Here is a 14,429-nt window from a genome sequence, read left to right as displayed (position 1 = left end):
TTATTTTTAAAATGAACATTTTAACACTCTATCCACCCATCTGTTTTTTAAACCCACTGAATCCCTTTTGGTGACACAGAGTTGCTGGAGCCTATCCCAGCTGCTGTGGGGTGGAGGAGGAGTACACCCTGGATGGGTCCCAGTTTATTTTTTAATATTAAATTTTATTAATAATATTTCTGGATATGTCTTTATATGATGACGTTGAGCTGACCCAAACAGTTTAACAAAAAATACATGGTTTTTATTTTTAAATGGAAGTTTAGCAAATTCCCCAGCATCATATCTTTGTGATCAAACTGATCTGACTCTTTCAGAGTTATTAATACAACAGCAAGTGTAAAGCCCTAACCCCATTCTACAAGTGTTGTGGTTAATGCTCAGAGTTAAAATGCTAAGAGTTAAAATGACTGTGGGGTGAAAAACATGCAGTATAAAATCCTGACATTTCCCGTGGAGCTAATTCAACACTCGGCTTGCACAATAAATCGCAAATATATTGTAATCACGATATCAAGCTGTACAATACGCATATAGCAAAAGATGGTGACAATTGCATTAAATGGGGACCTTAATTGTGCTAAAACAATCTTATGGCGTCTTGAAGTATTTAATTAATCAAATAAATTCCTCTATGCATTTGACCAATCGGATGGAGCTCTTTTATGTTAGATGTTGGCTTTCCATGTAGACAAGGGTTAACTCTTATTTAAATTAAACTGTGGCAGTGAGATGGAAATTATGTTTTTGGTTGTTTCACCATTTGTTCATGTTCCACAAGTTATATAGTCATCACAATAATGATCATGAACATTGCATATTGCGAGTTTTCATCATATTGTGCAGCCCTTTTCAGCACCAACATGAAATTAAATTCCCGCCAGTGCTCAATGATTAACACCCAAAAGAGTTATGTTAACTCTGAAAATTCAACACTGTGTTCAGCATCACTTTTTTAGATAAGGACCAGTTGTTATCTGGCTCAGTGTTAAAATCAGCTCTTCAAGTGTGACATTAAAGCTTCTGCTTCTACTGTGAGAATTTTTTTCTAGGAAAAGCTGAAATCAAGAAACTAACAATCCGCAGTTTGATTAGAGATTGATCAAATATCTGACAATATGGCAACTCACACTCAAAATCTATATATATATTTGTGCTGAATCGATTTTACTTGTTGCTGCCATTACATGATAAAAAAACAGGTTCATTAAAAATAACACTGGTTCTTCTTTACAGAGTTCACTTCCTCTTGTCAGATCTTCATTTTTGGTGTTCTTACAGATGTTGAAATCTTTTATCTAAGGCTTCAAAACAGGAATGAAACCATTGGTCATGTGATGCTTGACAGTTTTCAACTCTGGGGAGCACTACACAGCCTGCTGGCTTGTGGCTTTGCAGTGACAGGACAGCACTGCACTTCTGTTTCTGACTTCATAATTACCTTTGGACAGGAGGTATTGAAGGTTTTTACCACATCTTTTTCTGAACTTGCTGAACTGATACTTCTGTTTTGTTGTTCCTTGTGTCCTGCATAAAATTGTGTACATTGTGGGTATAATACAGCTGTTGGATTTTGTTTTTTTAATTTGTTATAAAGTTGTCACAGTTTTATAGACACCAATTGTCTGTATTTGTTAAATGTAAAGGACTTTGGGAGCTAAAATATTATTCAAAGATCAAAAAAGGATTTGAAAAGAATACCTTCAATACAAAGTTTTTGGGAGCTGGTTTAGCTCGTGCTGGTTTGCAGCACCTTCCATCTGTGAAACTAGGGTTCAAATCCAGGCTGCTCCCTATTCCCTTCTCTGCTTCCGTGCCGGTCCCAAGCCCGGCTAAATTGAGAGGGTTGTGTCAGGAAGGGCATCCAGCATAAAACATTGACAAGTTAACCAAGCAACTCATCCTCACAGGAGAGGTTGTTTTGCTGTGGCAACCCCTGATGGGAAAAGCCTGAAGAAAAAACATTCTATTCAAATTTTTAATAATGGATTTTTTTCTTCATTTTTTTTTTAATTTAGGAAACAAGCATGTTTGTGAATCTGATGACAACAATAATGGTCCTCTTTGCTGCAGGTGACTCTTTTTTTCTTTTCTCATGTTGTTGAATCGTAAAGTAGAATTGAAGGCTGGCTGAGCTGATCAAAGTCTGAACTATATGTTAGACTGAATCCATAAGTAATAAATAGCATTTTGTCATGTATGACATTGTTTTCAGATGCAGCCGCTTGTCTTTACCCAGCAACATTCTTCATTGATGCACCGAAGAGCTTGGAAGCCTTGGAAGGAACATGTCTGCAGATCCCATGTAAATTTAGAGGAAACACAGCTCAAACCACAGCCAATGCTGCTGGAGTGTGGATAAGAAAGGATCCCAGATTTGCCCAATACCCAGAAAATGTGGTTTACAACAGCAGCAGGAAGGACAATAAATATTCAATGACTTTTATTGGGAACCTGAGTGAGAAAAACTGCACAACAGTTCTACACAACGTTCAAGAGAACTACGCAGACAATTACTTCTTCAGAGTTGAGGATGGGCAATTCACGGCAACAGCTGCTTGTGATCCTGTTCAAATAACAGTCAGTGGTAAGACAGTTTTGTTTTATTTGTGTTCATAACTTTGAAGCACTGTTGCTTTTACAAACTCTGATGTCAATATAAGAATTTTCACATTTTCCTTGAACAGCTTTACATCAACTGTTGAGATTTTGACCAAAAGCCATATAAAACTTTTATTTTAAAACAAAATTACACTATTCTGTCAACAAATGTTATAAAAGTGTTGCATCTTATCACTCTGGGTTTATAAATTTCACGTTTTTGATTAGTTAACATTTTGTGGTATGGCCTTTTGCCTCTTTTAGGCCCACTGTTGACTGTGTGTGGTTAATCATGTTAGGTGGAATATTACAGAAAATGTTTGATGAAATATTTTTTTGTTACACAGACCACCTGTTTTTTTCAGTAGACTCCTGGCCAAGTAAAACACTGGCTAAGTGTGAGTTTCATGTTGAATTGAGTTTTTTCGCTCTGCAGATCAAAATCATTCCACTACGGGGCAGTTGAAGGACTTTTCCTGCTCATTTCAAAATGGCTGCTGCGTAAAAGTCTCAGACAGTTTTTGCGGGAAAAGCTTTGCTAATTTTTAAAACTATGGTGATAATAACTCATCCATTGTTATTTCTTTCTTTAAATGACTACTTGTTCTATTGAAAGAATCCTAAATTTGTTGAGAAGAATTCTTTATAATAGTTACTCCATGTTAAAATGTATGTATCAAATCGGTGACAGTGGGTAATAAAAAAGTGATTTTTCTCCTGAACACTAATTTTTATATCTCATTAAAAAAAGACATTGCAAAATTTGCTTTGTGGAGTTTAAATTGTTTTAAATGCATTCATTAAAAAAATCTAGAATTTTCGGTTAATTTGTTGAGGCAGTGGGCTTTAAAGGGTTAGAAGTATTTATTAGTTCATTCCTAAATCATCTCTTTAATCTTTTGGTTTGTTGCAGTCTAAAATGAAGTGTTTAATGGCTACTCTATTAAAGGATCTCAATACTGACATGATGTGTCTTTAGCTTTGTGTATTTTTTGTGTTAATTGTGTGTTTGATGTTAAACCACAGATTCTGCTTGGAGTCCCAGCATTGAAATTCCAGCTGATCTGAAGGAGGAGGAGTCTGTCACTGTCACCTGCTCAGCTCTCACTCCCTGCCTTCAATTTCCTCCTGAACTCACCTGGAATCTTTCAAAAGACCCTCAAAGACAAATTGAGAAAAACACAAATGGAAGCTTTACAACTAAAATCCAGGAGAACATCACTCTGTCAGACACTCACGATGGATTCACCATCAACTGCTCCATCAAATATCCTGTGAACAAAGGAGAAAATGTGAAGACAGCAGAGACACAACAAACTCTTAATGTTTCACGTAAGTGATCATCTTCATCATGGTTCAAACGTTTCTGATTAAAAGAGTTAATCTTTCAGGCTTTCCTCAGGTGCTCCTACGGAGACATCATCATTCTCAAGTTCATCAGGTTTGGTGTCAATCACTAAAGGGATTATAGGGGCCATTCTACTCATCTGTTTGGGTTTTCTCATCTGGTAATTGTCTGATTTTTCCACTTTTTTGTGTCCAGTTTTTTTTTTTTTTACCTCATGTTTCCCATTTTCATTATAAAATGTAACATCTAGAGCAGGGGCCTGCAACCTTTAACGCCTGATTCCAGGTTCTTGCTGAACCTCAAAACCTGGCCCATGGCTCATGCCTTGGGTTGGGGTGGGTGGGCGCTTAGAACTCCTGTGTAGTGATGGGCTGCTTGTCTGAGGCTAGGGGTTCTACCCGGGAGTTGGGGCACTGCACTGGGCCCCCAGGTGTAGCTAGGTGGCTATTCTTTTGATTGGACTTGAGCTTCCACTCTCTGAGCTCCTGTGCCTCCCTGCTCTCTGGCATTAGGGGCCCCTGTGGCGGTTCTTACAGGCCTGGTCTGGGTGGCAGACGCGATTGCCCGGAGGGAAAATTTCCTTTCTGCTACTCTGTGTGGGTGTAGGGAGGTCCTGGCTACGACTAGTGCTTCAGCGGGGGTCTTGTTGTGGGGATGGCTGGACGCTCTCCCTCTTTTCTTTTCTTTACATTCCATCTTCCCCCCTAGCAGAACATAAACACTCACTCAAGCACAGGTGTTAGCTCACCTTTGCACAAATAGTATATGTGACAGAATGAAATGCTTTAGATGTGTTGGTCTGTATGCATAATTATGTGCGTGTGAAGTGTAGTTGTATTGTGTAAACGTTGACATGTTTATATGTGAAGATTTTTTAAGTCAACAGGTATGTTGGTAACAAATTTGAGTGTGTGTGTGGACAGACTCCACCCCTTTAGACCAACATTTACACCTGACGGTATTGATCACCGGTATAAACTTCCAGCAATTCCTTAATCCCCCTTTTCCCCCTTTCTTTTGTGCCCCCCCATCACTCTCTCAAAAAAAAAAAAACGGTTATAAATATAACCAATATCAATATAGTTTAGCCTAAACTACAAAAGGGGTTTATCCAAAGATACACCTTGTGAGTCAGAAGAATCATAGTACCATGTTGTAACAGTTAAATATGTCAAACACAAGAGGCCTTCAGCTCTCATCTGTTTGCTCAGCTGTTGGACAGGACAAGGTAAAAAGAAAAATGTATTGCTTTACATTATATCCTGACACCTTTTTGTCTCAATTGTTTGGCCTCTTTCTTTTGCAGGTGGTTTGAGTGTAGACATTCATCTTCAAATCAGAATCACCCCACCTCACAGGTTTGTCAGTTTTTATCTCTGTTTCCAGGTACAGCTGCTTTACATGTTGAAGGTTTTTGTCTGGGTAAATTCGTTTTAACTTAGCAGACTGTTGAAACATCCTTTTTGTCAACTACATTTGTTTTGCAAGTGAACAAGTATATTTTGCTTGCATTGTGTAAGATCTTTGCAGAATTCAATGCCTGCTACAGCAGATCCCTACAATGACAAAGTGCATGAGACCTCATTTTATTATCATGTATTTTTCAGAGTTTGGGTGAAGAAAATGCTGCTCATCGTCAAGACATCCACTAAGGAGAAATAGTCTTTTTCAAGATGAGACTTTCTTCACCCTATGGAGTCCCAAACTGTTCATAATTAAATATATAAATATGACCTTGTGCAATCACACAATTGACTAATAAATCTCTCATAAATACACAAAAGATCATGAAATTGTTAAAAACCTGCACACAAATTTTAAATTAGCCATAATATTATTAAATATTTTTCATGTTGCTTTAAAAACAGCATTTTAAAATATTAATTTGAATCATGTTGAATATTATTTTAATTCTATGTTTTTTTTAGAAACTCTGATTTCAAAATCAATATTTTCCAAAGTAGCTTTTTTTTCTTTTTACTTTGCTGTTTTTCAGAATGAAAAAAAAAAAGTCTGATTGTTTTCATGTGTGGTGCTGAGAATGTGTGGCTCCCATTAGACCCGCGCTGATGGAAGCAGCCTTTAAAATCACTGTGTGGACTTTCAGTCTGCGAGAAATGAGCTTTGCTGTAACCTGTAGCCACTGTAGCTTGGCTCTCTTTTCCCACTTGTGCTGTAGTTTGTGTTGCACTTTGTGGGTTTTTGTGGTACTTTGTGTTTGAGACAATGAAGCCAGACGAATAAACAGGCTCTTCGCAACTCAACCTGCAAAAGTGTACGCTCAGTGGCAGGGTCAAAACAGCCGAGCAGACCCACCAAGGCTAGAAACTGAACAGTACTGGAAAATTATATGGGAAAAAGAGACAGCACATAACAGCAATGCCCAGTGGCTGGTCTCTCTGACAAAAAAAGAACATAGCCACCTCCCTGAACAGAATCCAGTAACCATCACAGTGGCAGATATCCAAGAAAGAGTCTCAGGTATGAAGAACTGGACAGCACCGGGCCCTGACATGATACATGCCTACTGGCTAAAGAAGCTTACCGCACTCCATGAGCGCCTGGCAGCACAAATGAACCAGCTGCTAACAGATGAGCTAACTGAAGGGCGAACGATCCTGATCCAGAAGGATCTTTCAAAGGGTGCAGTCCCATCCAACTACCGGCCAATAACCTGTCTATCCACAACATGGAAGCTCATGTCAGGCATCATTGCAACCAAAATAAATAGGCACATGGATCAATTCATGAATAACACACAGAAGGGCATTGGTAGAGACTCCAGAGGAGCCAAACACCAACTCCTGGTCGACAGAACAGTCGCTCAAGACTGTAAGTCACGACACACCAACCTGTGCACAGCCTGGATTGATTACAAGAAGGCCTATGACTCGATGCCACACACATGGATCACTGAATGCTTGGAGCTGTACAACATCAACAGGACTATAAGAGCCTTCATAGGAAACTCAATGAAGCTGTGGAAAACCACCCTTGAAGCCAATGTGAAGCCACTTGCACAAGTGTCCATCAAATGTGGGATATACCAAGGTGATGCTTTGTCCCCACTGCTGTTCTGCATAGGTCTGAACCCCCTCAGCAAAATAATCACCAAGACTGGCTATGGATACCGACTCAGAAATGGGGCCAACATCAGTCACCTCCTATACATGGATGACATCAAGCTATATGCTAAGAGTGAGCGTGACATTGACTCCCTGCTCCACACCACCAGGATCTACAGTACTGACATTGGGATGTTATTCGGGCTCGAGAAATGCAGCCGGATGGTGACTAAGAGAGGCAAGGTAGTCCACACAGGAGGGGTCTCACTCCCAGAAGGAACAATAGCAGACATCGAGGACAGTTACAAGTACCTTGGAATTCCACAGGCAAATGGCAACCTGGAGCAGGCAACAAGGAAAGCTGCAACAGCTAAATACCTCCAACGAGTAAGGCAAGTCCTGAGAAGCCAGCTCAATGGCAAAAATAAGACCCGGGCAATAAACAGCTACACACTGCCAGTTATCAGATGCCCTGCAGGAATAATAAGATGGCCAAAGGAAGAGATACAGACCACGGATGTTAAAACACAAAAGCTCCTCACCATGCATGGAGGGTTACATCCCAAATCCAGCACCCTGAGACTGTATGCTAGCCGCAAGGAAGGAGGCCAAGGACTAGTGAGCGTAGAAGCCACTATCCAGGATGAAGCATCCAAGATCCATGAGTACATCAAGCTCAAGGCCCCAACTGACAGTGTGCTCAGTGAATGTCTAAGGCAATGGAGAACAGAGGATACAGTGCTGGAGGACAGATCCTCATGGGAGGACAAACCCCTGCATGGGATGTACCACCGTACCACAACTGAAGTGGCTGATATCAAGAAGTCCTACCAATGGCTAGAAAGGGCTGGCCTACAGGACAGCACCGAAGCGCTCATCCTGGCAGCCCAGGAACAAGCCCTGAGCACCAGAGCAATAGAGGCTCAGATCTACCACACCAGACAGGACCCAAGGTGTAGGCTGTGCAAAGAGGCGCCTGAAACAATCCAGCACATAACTGCAGGGTGTAAGATGCTGGCAGGTAAAGCATACATGGAGCGCCACAATCAAGTGGCTGGAATAATATACAGGAACATGTGTGCAGAATATGAACTGGAAACCCCAAGATCAAAATGGGAAACACCTCCGAAGGTCGTAGAGAATGAGAGGGCAAAGATCCTGTGGGACTTCCAGATCCAGACTGATAGGATGGTAATGGCGAAACAACCAGACATTCTAGTGGTGGATAAAGAACAGAGGAAAGCCGTTGTGGTGGATGTGGCAGTACCAAGCGATGGGAACATCAGGAAGAAGGAACATGAGAAACTGGAGAAATACCAGGGACTCAGAGAAGAACTGGAGAAAGCATGGAAAGTGAAGGTGACAGTGGTGCCTGTGGTAATTGGAGCACTCGGGGCAGTAACCCCCAAGCTGGAGGAGTGGCTACAACAGATACCTGGAAAGACCTCAGACCTCTCAGTCCAGAAAAAGCGCAGTGCTAGGAACAGCTAAGATACTGCACAGGACCCTCAAGCTCCCAGCCTCAGGGAGCTTGAGGGTCCTGTGCAGTATCTTAGGGTCCTGTGCAGTAACGCCCCTCTCCCAGGGTGAGAGGGGCGTTTTTTTTTTTTTATAAACTTTTTTGGGCCTTTGTTCATCCTGAAGCCTTTCTGCCTCCTTTTTTTTTAAATGATCAATTTGTAAATAAATTTATTTTGTATGGTGACAATCTATGGGTGGTTTTTGTTCAAGCTAGGGCAAAAACATTAATTTTATGTTATGCTCTTATATGTCCCTGACATAAAAAGGGACAGAACAGCTATCATAAAATCTCATTCAGAAAGTAATCATAATGATCAGAACGTCTTTGTGTTTTTATTTACACTGTTTGACACTCACACAACTCAAAATTAGAAGCCCCTCTATTATAATGTAAATCTGTAAAATCATGTTTTATGACATGTTTCAAATCTATCACAAGTTAATTTTAGCTATGGAAGTTTTTCCACCTTAAGGTTGTCTTGAAGCTAATAAAAATGGTCTGTGCAGTTAAAATGTAGTATGCAGAATGAAGTTTCATTTGTTTGTGCACTTCAATTTCTTTTTTTCACACTTCCGTTACCACAGATTCAGTCAGATGCCAAAATTCATACCAATTTGGGTTCTCTTTTGCCCTCCAGCGCCTTTCATTTTGGTTAAAAACACAAAGCGCTTGACATAAAAGCAGATAAAATAGTCATAAAATCTGAAAATTATTTACAACAGAAAACACAGGACAATCACTCACAGATGGGACCCCTCCGTCACCAGATTCCTCCCTCCACCCACCCAGTTCCCCCAGTCGAACCCTAAACAAAAACGAAGAGGGCAATTTCCCACGGCAAACCTGACCATTATGGCCTTTCAAATAAACGTTGATGTTGAAACAAAAAGAGCCGATTTAAGACAGATCTTAGCTAACCGTAAACACGTGACAAGTACATTAGTATCAGTTTTCATATTTCTTTTCTCCCTACTAGAATATGCAAAAAAGACAGCAGAGAACAAGGAAGTCAAAGATTTTATGTCTTTTCTGTAGTTGCTAATTGAAGGGGAAATCAGGGACTTCATTCAAATACTCATTTTTACTTATATTTTTCTGTCACTTTTGTGACACATCTCAACAATTTGGTTGTCATACGTTTCAACCAATCAAAGCATTGTTGTGTTAAGATTAGTTGGTCTGTTTTTATTTTTTCCGCATGATGTTCCACCCAGCTGACTACAGCAGTGATGAATTCTGGACATGCAAGTATTGGGTAAAAAAGTTGAGTCACATTAACAAGGCCAGTTACTCATGTAAAAAAATATTGCCACACACAAAAGAGGTTGTCCAATTGTTTTATTTAATCAAACGTCCATTGTGGCGTCAGACTAAACTAGAAAACTTGTGAAATTACAGGACAAACTTCTCTTTTATGGAAACCAGCATCACTCCACCCTTTTCCTGAGTCTAATGTCATCCTGTGTTTGTCTGTACATATAAAAAGGTTGCTGTTGACCAAAAGGATCACAAATCCACTCACTGCCCAGATTGCCCTTCAAGCAAGGACATCTTCTGTAAGTAGATTATAATTTCTACTGCTATATGCTAAATGTTTTCTTGTAATTTCATGCTGTTTTTAGGTGCTCATAAATAATTTTCTAGAAAATAGTTCTTGTAACAACTTTATTATGCTTAACTGAAATCGGAAAAAAAAATTTAGGGACCTGAGAGATTATAGGTACATCCTTTATTTGGTTGTAACAATTTGTAAGTTTGATTGAAAATTTGAAGGGGTTTCTATATCTAAATAAAAAGTGAAAAACAAAATCTTAAAAGAAAGTCTAAATAATTAACAGGCTCTTAAAAATAAAATTGTACGTATGTAGCAGCAATTCTCAAGTGAGACCATTGGTCAATCATCACACAAGCAAAAATTATCTCCAATATATAAACTGCTGAAAATTTATTTATTTCTGTTTTAAAATGCTATTGCTAGTTTTCAAATTATGTATCTGGTGCGTTCATTTTTTCCCCTAGATTATTTCATTTCATGGTAAATAGTACTTTTATTTTAGGTTTGACTGTGAGTATGGCTAGTTTGGCCAAAATGATACACTCCTCAGTGTGTCTAAATATTATTTTTTCATATTTGCCAAAATTACAATCAAATGAAGTCCAGAGAAACAATAGTAAAAGTGAGTAAAATAATTGTAACGCTAGATACTGTAACTGGTTACAACATTAGGTAAGAAGGAGGATACTTTCATGTCCTTCCACTATAAATATTTCTTTGTAATAAGTATTCAAACACATTTTCATTAATTTGTGATAATTCTATTTTTTAGAGATAAAACAAAAGAAAAAACATCATCATCATCATGATTGCACACTTTTGCTTCATTCTGCTTTTTGTTGGTAAGTAAAATTATTTTTTTTCTATAAAGTATCAATAATTTTTCCTCAAACATAAAATTGGGCTCAATATCTAAGCTTTTTTTTAAACAATTAAAAACTATGTTCAACAGCTTCTTTACGTGGACAAACAAGCACAAATGCATCAACATCTCCCTTCCCGAAAAATGCAACGATATCTGGACCAATCACTAATGCAACGATATCTGGACCAATCACTAATGCAACGATATCTGGACCAATCACTAATGCAACGATATCTGGACCAATCACTAATGCAAAGATATCTGGACCAATCACTAATGCAACGATATCTGGACCAATCACTAATGCAACGATATCTGGACCAATCACTAATGCAACGATATCTGGACCAATCACTAATGCAACGATATCTGGACCAATCACTAATGCAACGATATCTGGACCAATCACTAATGCAACGATATCTGGACCAATCACTAATGCAACGATATCTGGACCAATCACTAACGCAACAATATCTGGACCAATCACTAACGCAACGATATCTGGACCAATCACTAATGCAACGATATCTGGACCAATCACTAATGCAACGATATCTGGACCAATCACTAATGCAACGATATCTGGACCAATCACTAATGCAACGATATCTGGACCAATCACTAATGCAACGATATCTGGACCAATCACTAATTCAACGATATCTGGACCAATCACTAATGCAACGATATCTGGACCAATCACTAATGCAACGATATCTGGACCATCAACTTCTTCTGCATTTCCTCACAAAATCAGCCTCTTTTTGGCTTTTGTGGCAACATCGACACATTTTTTTTCTGTTTGCCGCTGATCTAACATGATTTAAAGGCAAGGAAAGGACACCATGGCTCTTTAATGGTGTTCTTAGTCTGTATGATGAAAGCTTGCAAATGTCTTGCTAAGTTTAATTCCAATTGAGTTCTTGACATTTATTGATCCTGGACATCAAGAGTTCTTCATGATCATCATTTATAACAACTAAGACCCCAGATGTAATCTTTTTTCTTTATTTACGATATATATTTATTTATATTTCTGTGATTACGGTTGTCTCAACTACTCAAAAACAATGAACTTTAATTACTGCTTCTTCTTCAAAAACTGTAAAATAATATGCCAAACTTTTGAATTAAAAGGGAAACAGGTAAATCCTCGTTGTGTCTTCTTTCATGTTGATTTTAAAATGTTTTTTTCTAAAACAGTTGTGGCTTCTAACAGTTTTTTTCCTTATGCTATTTCCATTGTGTCTTTCAAGATTGCAATAGGGTTGGGCGATGTCCCTTAAATTGGCCGTTGACGATGTTTGCTGTCAACCATCGGGATGGACGATGACATCGTCGGGGGGGGGGGGGTATTTTTACATTTTTCGTTCTTATATAACTGCTATTCGTTTTTTTGCTTTTTTCATTTTATTTCCTAACTAATGACTAATCCGCGATGATCCAGTATAAACTGAGGGAAGTGACTTTAACAAAAAAAGTAACAAACAAAATAGAAAAGAAGTAGTCCGCTCCCGCACTTCACTACTGAAGTGGACCGGCGGAGCGCGGACTTACAGCTTTGTGTTTGATGGGAAGGGGGGGGGGGGTGCTTTGTTACATGAGCGCTATGTGTGGGAGATTTAAGACTGCGATCCGTCCCGCAGCTCTAGCACACACAGCGGTTTGAGCTTCAACGCAGAAATGTCGCTCAGTCCTTATAAAACATTCAAACAATCACGCAGATTTGTGTTTCCAGTCGTGTCCCGACTAAATAAAGGCTGATGTTATTCTTACATGTTTACGTGCAGCCAGCATGCAGCACCACCCAAAGCTAATGTTGTTAGCCCGTGTTAGCATACTGCTAATCCTGGCTTCGTTCAGAAAAAGCACTGACCACACGGATTAAAATTAAAATGATGAGCGAACAGGTGTTTCATAATAACCGTAACATTATTAAAAGCACGTTTAGAAGATCGTCTCGTATTTTACCGAGCTGACATGTCAATGTATATAGCCGCTCGGTGCTGTTTAACGTTGTTTTGTATTGAATTGTTACATTCAATAAAGTTTGAAAAAAAAAAGCCGCTTGGCGGAATTTATATCCTTCCGTTTTCAAACCCTACTGCGCATGTGCGAATGATTTATTCCGACGGAAAGTGTGACCTTAGTGAACGTTTTTATATTCTGAAAACATTTTTCTCGTTCCATGTACACGGTTGGATTCTAATCCGACCATTGATCCCATCAAGATATTTTGTACATGTAACCGCTGCTTATGGTGTCAACGCGCAACGTGGCGGCGGCGTGGCATCACGATGGTGGTCTCTCCATCGGGATGTCAGTCACCCATCACGATGGACGATGATATCGTCCATCGGCACAACCCTAGATTGCAAAAAAAATATTTGTAAGAAAGACAAATATCCAAATGCACCTGCTAGGAGCGGCTCTTTACAAAAAAGCTCCAACAAATAGATTTAGTCCCAAAATGACCATAGGAGGGATTATAACTACACAATTGAAGAAATAATAAATAAATAAGCAAGATACAATGAAATGTATTTTAGTTTCCATTCCATTCATCTTTTGATCTATTTTTCAAAGTGTTTCCAGTGGTCGTCTGGTCAGATTTGTAGTCTCATGATTATGCCATTTTTAGGCTAAATCAAAAATTTGTGTCATTTTGTAGGACATAGTTTCTACAGGGCGGCAGGAGTTTATCAGAAATAGAAAAGAAAATCATTTCTGAGTTGTGGGCGAAATATGCCTCATTTCCAATTATTGGCGTATACTTATATGGCGCTTTTCTACCTTCCTTGAAGGCCCAAGGCGCTTTACAGTCACATTCTCCCATTCACACACTGATAGCGCCTCTGCTACCGAACATTGGTCCACCTTCCACAAGAGGCAAGATGGGGTTCAGAAGTCTTGCCCTGGTACACTGTGACACATGGCTGGGTATCGAACCGGCAATCTTCCGATCGCCCTACAACTGCACTACAGCTGCACCCTCATCATCCCTTCATGTACACTTACAGCTCCTCACAAACCCAACCTAACATTACAAAAAACTTGAGAGCTAGTGGAGCTTGTAGCCCATTTTTTTTTTTGATTCACAATGACTGGAAGTAAGACATGCAACTTTAAGTTAGGGTTTCTTTATGTTAGGGTTTCTTTATATTTGTCCTCCACCATGAGGAAAATGCCACAACATGTAAAACACACTCAAAACACCATTTTCATTGGAGTGGGTCTTTGAGCTACAGGTGACTGTTAAATATCCGGAAGAACTGCAGCATAAAGAAAAGGTCTGGCTTGGTACTATATATAATGGGGATCCATTTATTCCAAGGCCCAGCCCGACAGGGGATTATTACCACAGCGCCCACCCAGGACAGATGGCCCACTCCATGGCTATTAGACCACAGAGCGGGACCCCAGCCGGCCCAATGAGAACGAGCATCGCAGCACCCCCTACTGGTGAAGCC

General features: G+C 39.5%; 1 protein-coding gene across 2 annotated transcripts; it reads left to right on the top strand.

Moving 5' to 3' along the window:
- Window positions 1-1,273: 1,273 nt before the first annotated feature.
- On the top strand, window positions 1,274-12,167 carry LOC105356665 (sialic acid-binding Ig-like lectin 13). Of its 2 annotated transcripts, XR_002292579.3 has the most exons (9): window positions 1,274-1,454; window positions 2,019-2,073; window positions 2,216-2,587; window positions 3,628-3,933; window positions 4,004-4,109; window positions 5,256-5,307; window positions 10,023-10,092; window positions 10,864-10,933; window positions 11,044-12,167. XR_002292579.3 is itself a non-coding variant. In XM_011488805.4 (7 exons), the coding sequence occupies exons 1-7, from the start codon at window positions 1,338-1,340 to the stop codon at window positions 5,599-5,601; spliced, it is 1,053 nt and encodes a 350-aa protein (XP_011487107.2). In that variant the 5' UTR covers window positions 1,274-1,337; the 3' UTR covers window positions 5,602-6,185. The 2 variants fall into 2 exon arrangements, 1 of the variants encoding a protein (XP_011487107.2); XM_011488805.4 differs by lacking the exons at window positions 10,023-10,092; window positions 10,864-10,933; window positions 11,044-12,167 and adding an exon at window positions 5,557-6,185.
- The last annotated feature ends 2,262 nt before the right edge of the window (window positions 12,168-14,429 follow it).

The sequence above is a fragment of the Oryzias latipes genome, chromosome 20, assembly GCF_053564925.1.
Source record: "Oryzias latipes strain Hd-rR chromosome 20, Olatipes_Hd-rR_3.1".
NCBI classification, from domain to species: domain Eukaryota; kingdom Metazoa; phylum Chordata; class Actinopteri; order Beloniformes; family Adrianichthyidae; genus Oryzias; species Oryzias latipes.
Note: the sequence above shows the minus strand (reverse complement) of the source record. Positions and strands in the feature narration are given on the sequence as shown.

Bases quoted from the DNA above. Each gene is read 5' to 3' on its own strand.
- LOC105356665 (XM_011488805.4), top strand. From the start codon at position 1,338: ATGCTTGACAGTTTTCAACTCTGGGGAGCACTACACAGCCTGCTGGCT. The intron at 2,074-2,215 runs GTGACTCTTTTT...CATTGTTTTCAG, and splicing joins AATGGTCCTCTTTGCTGCAG to ATGCAGCCGCTTGTCTTTAC. The intron at 2,588-3,627 runs GTAAGACAGTTT...GTTAAACCACAG, and splicing joins TGTTCAAATAACAGTCAGTG to ATTCTGCTTGGAGTCCCAGC.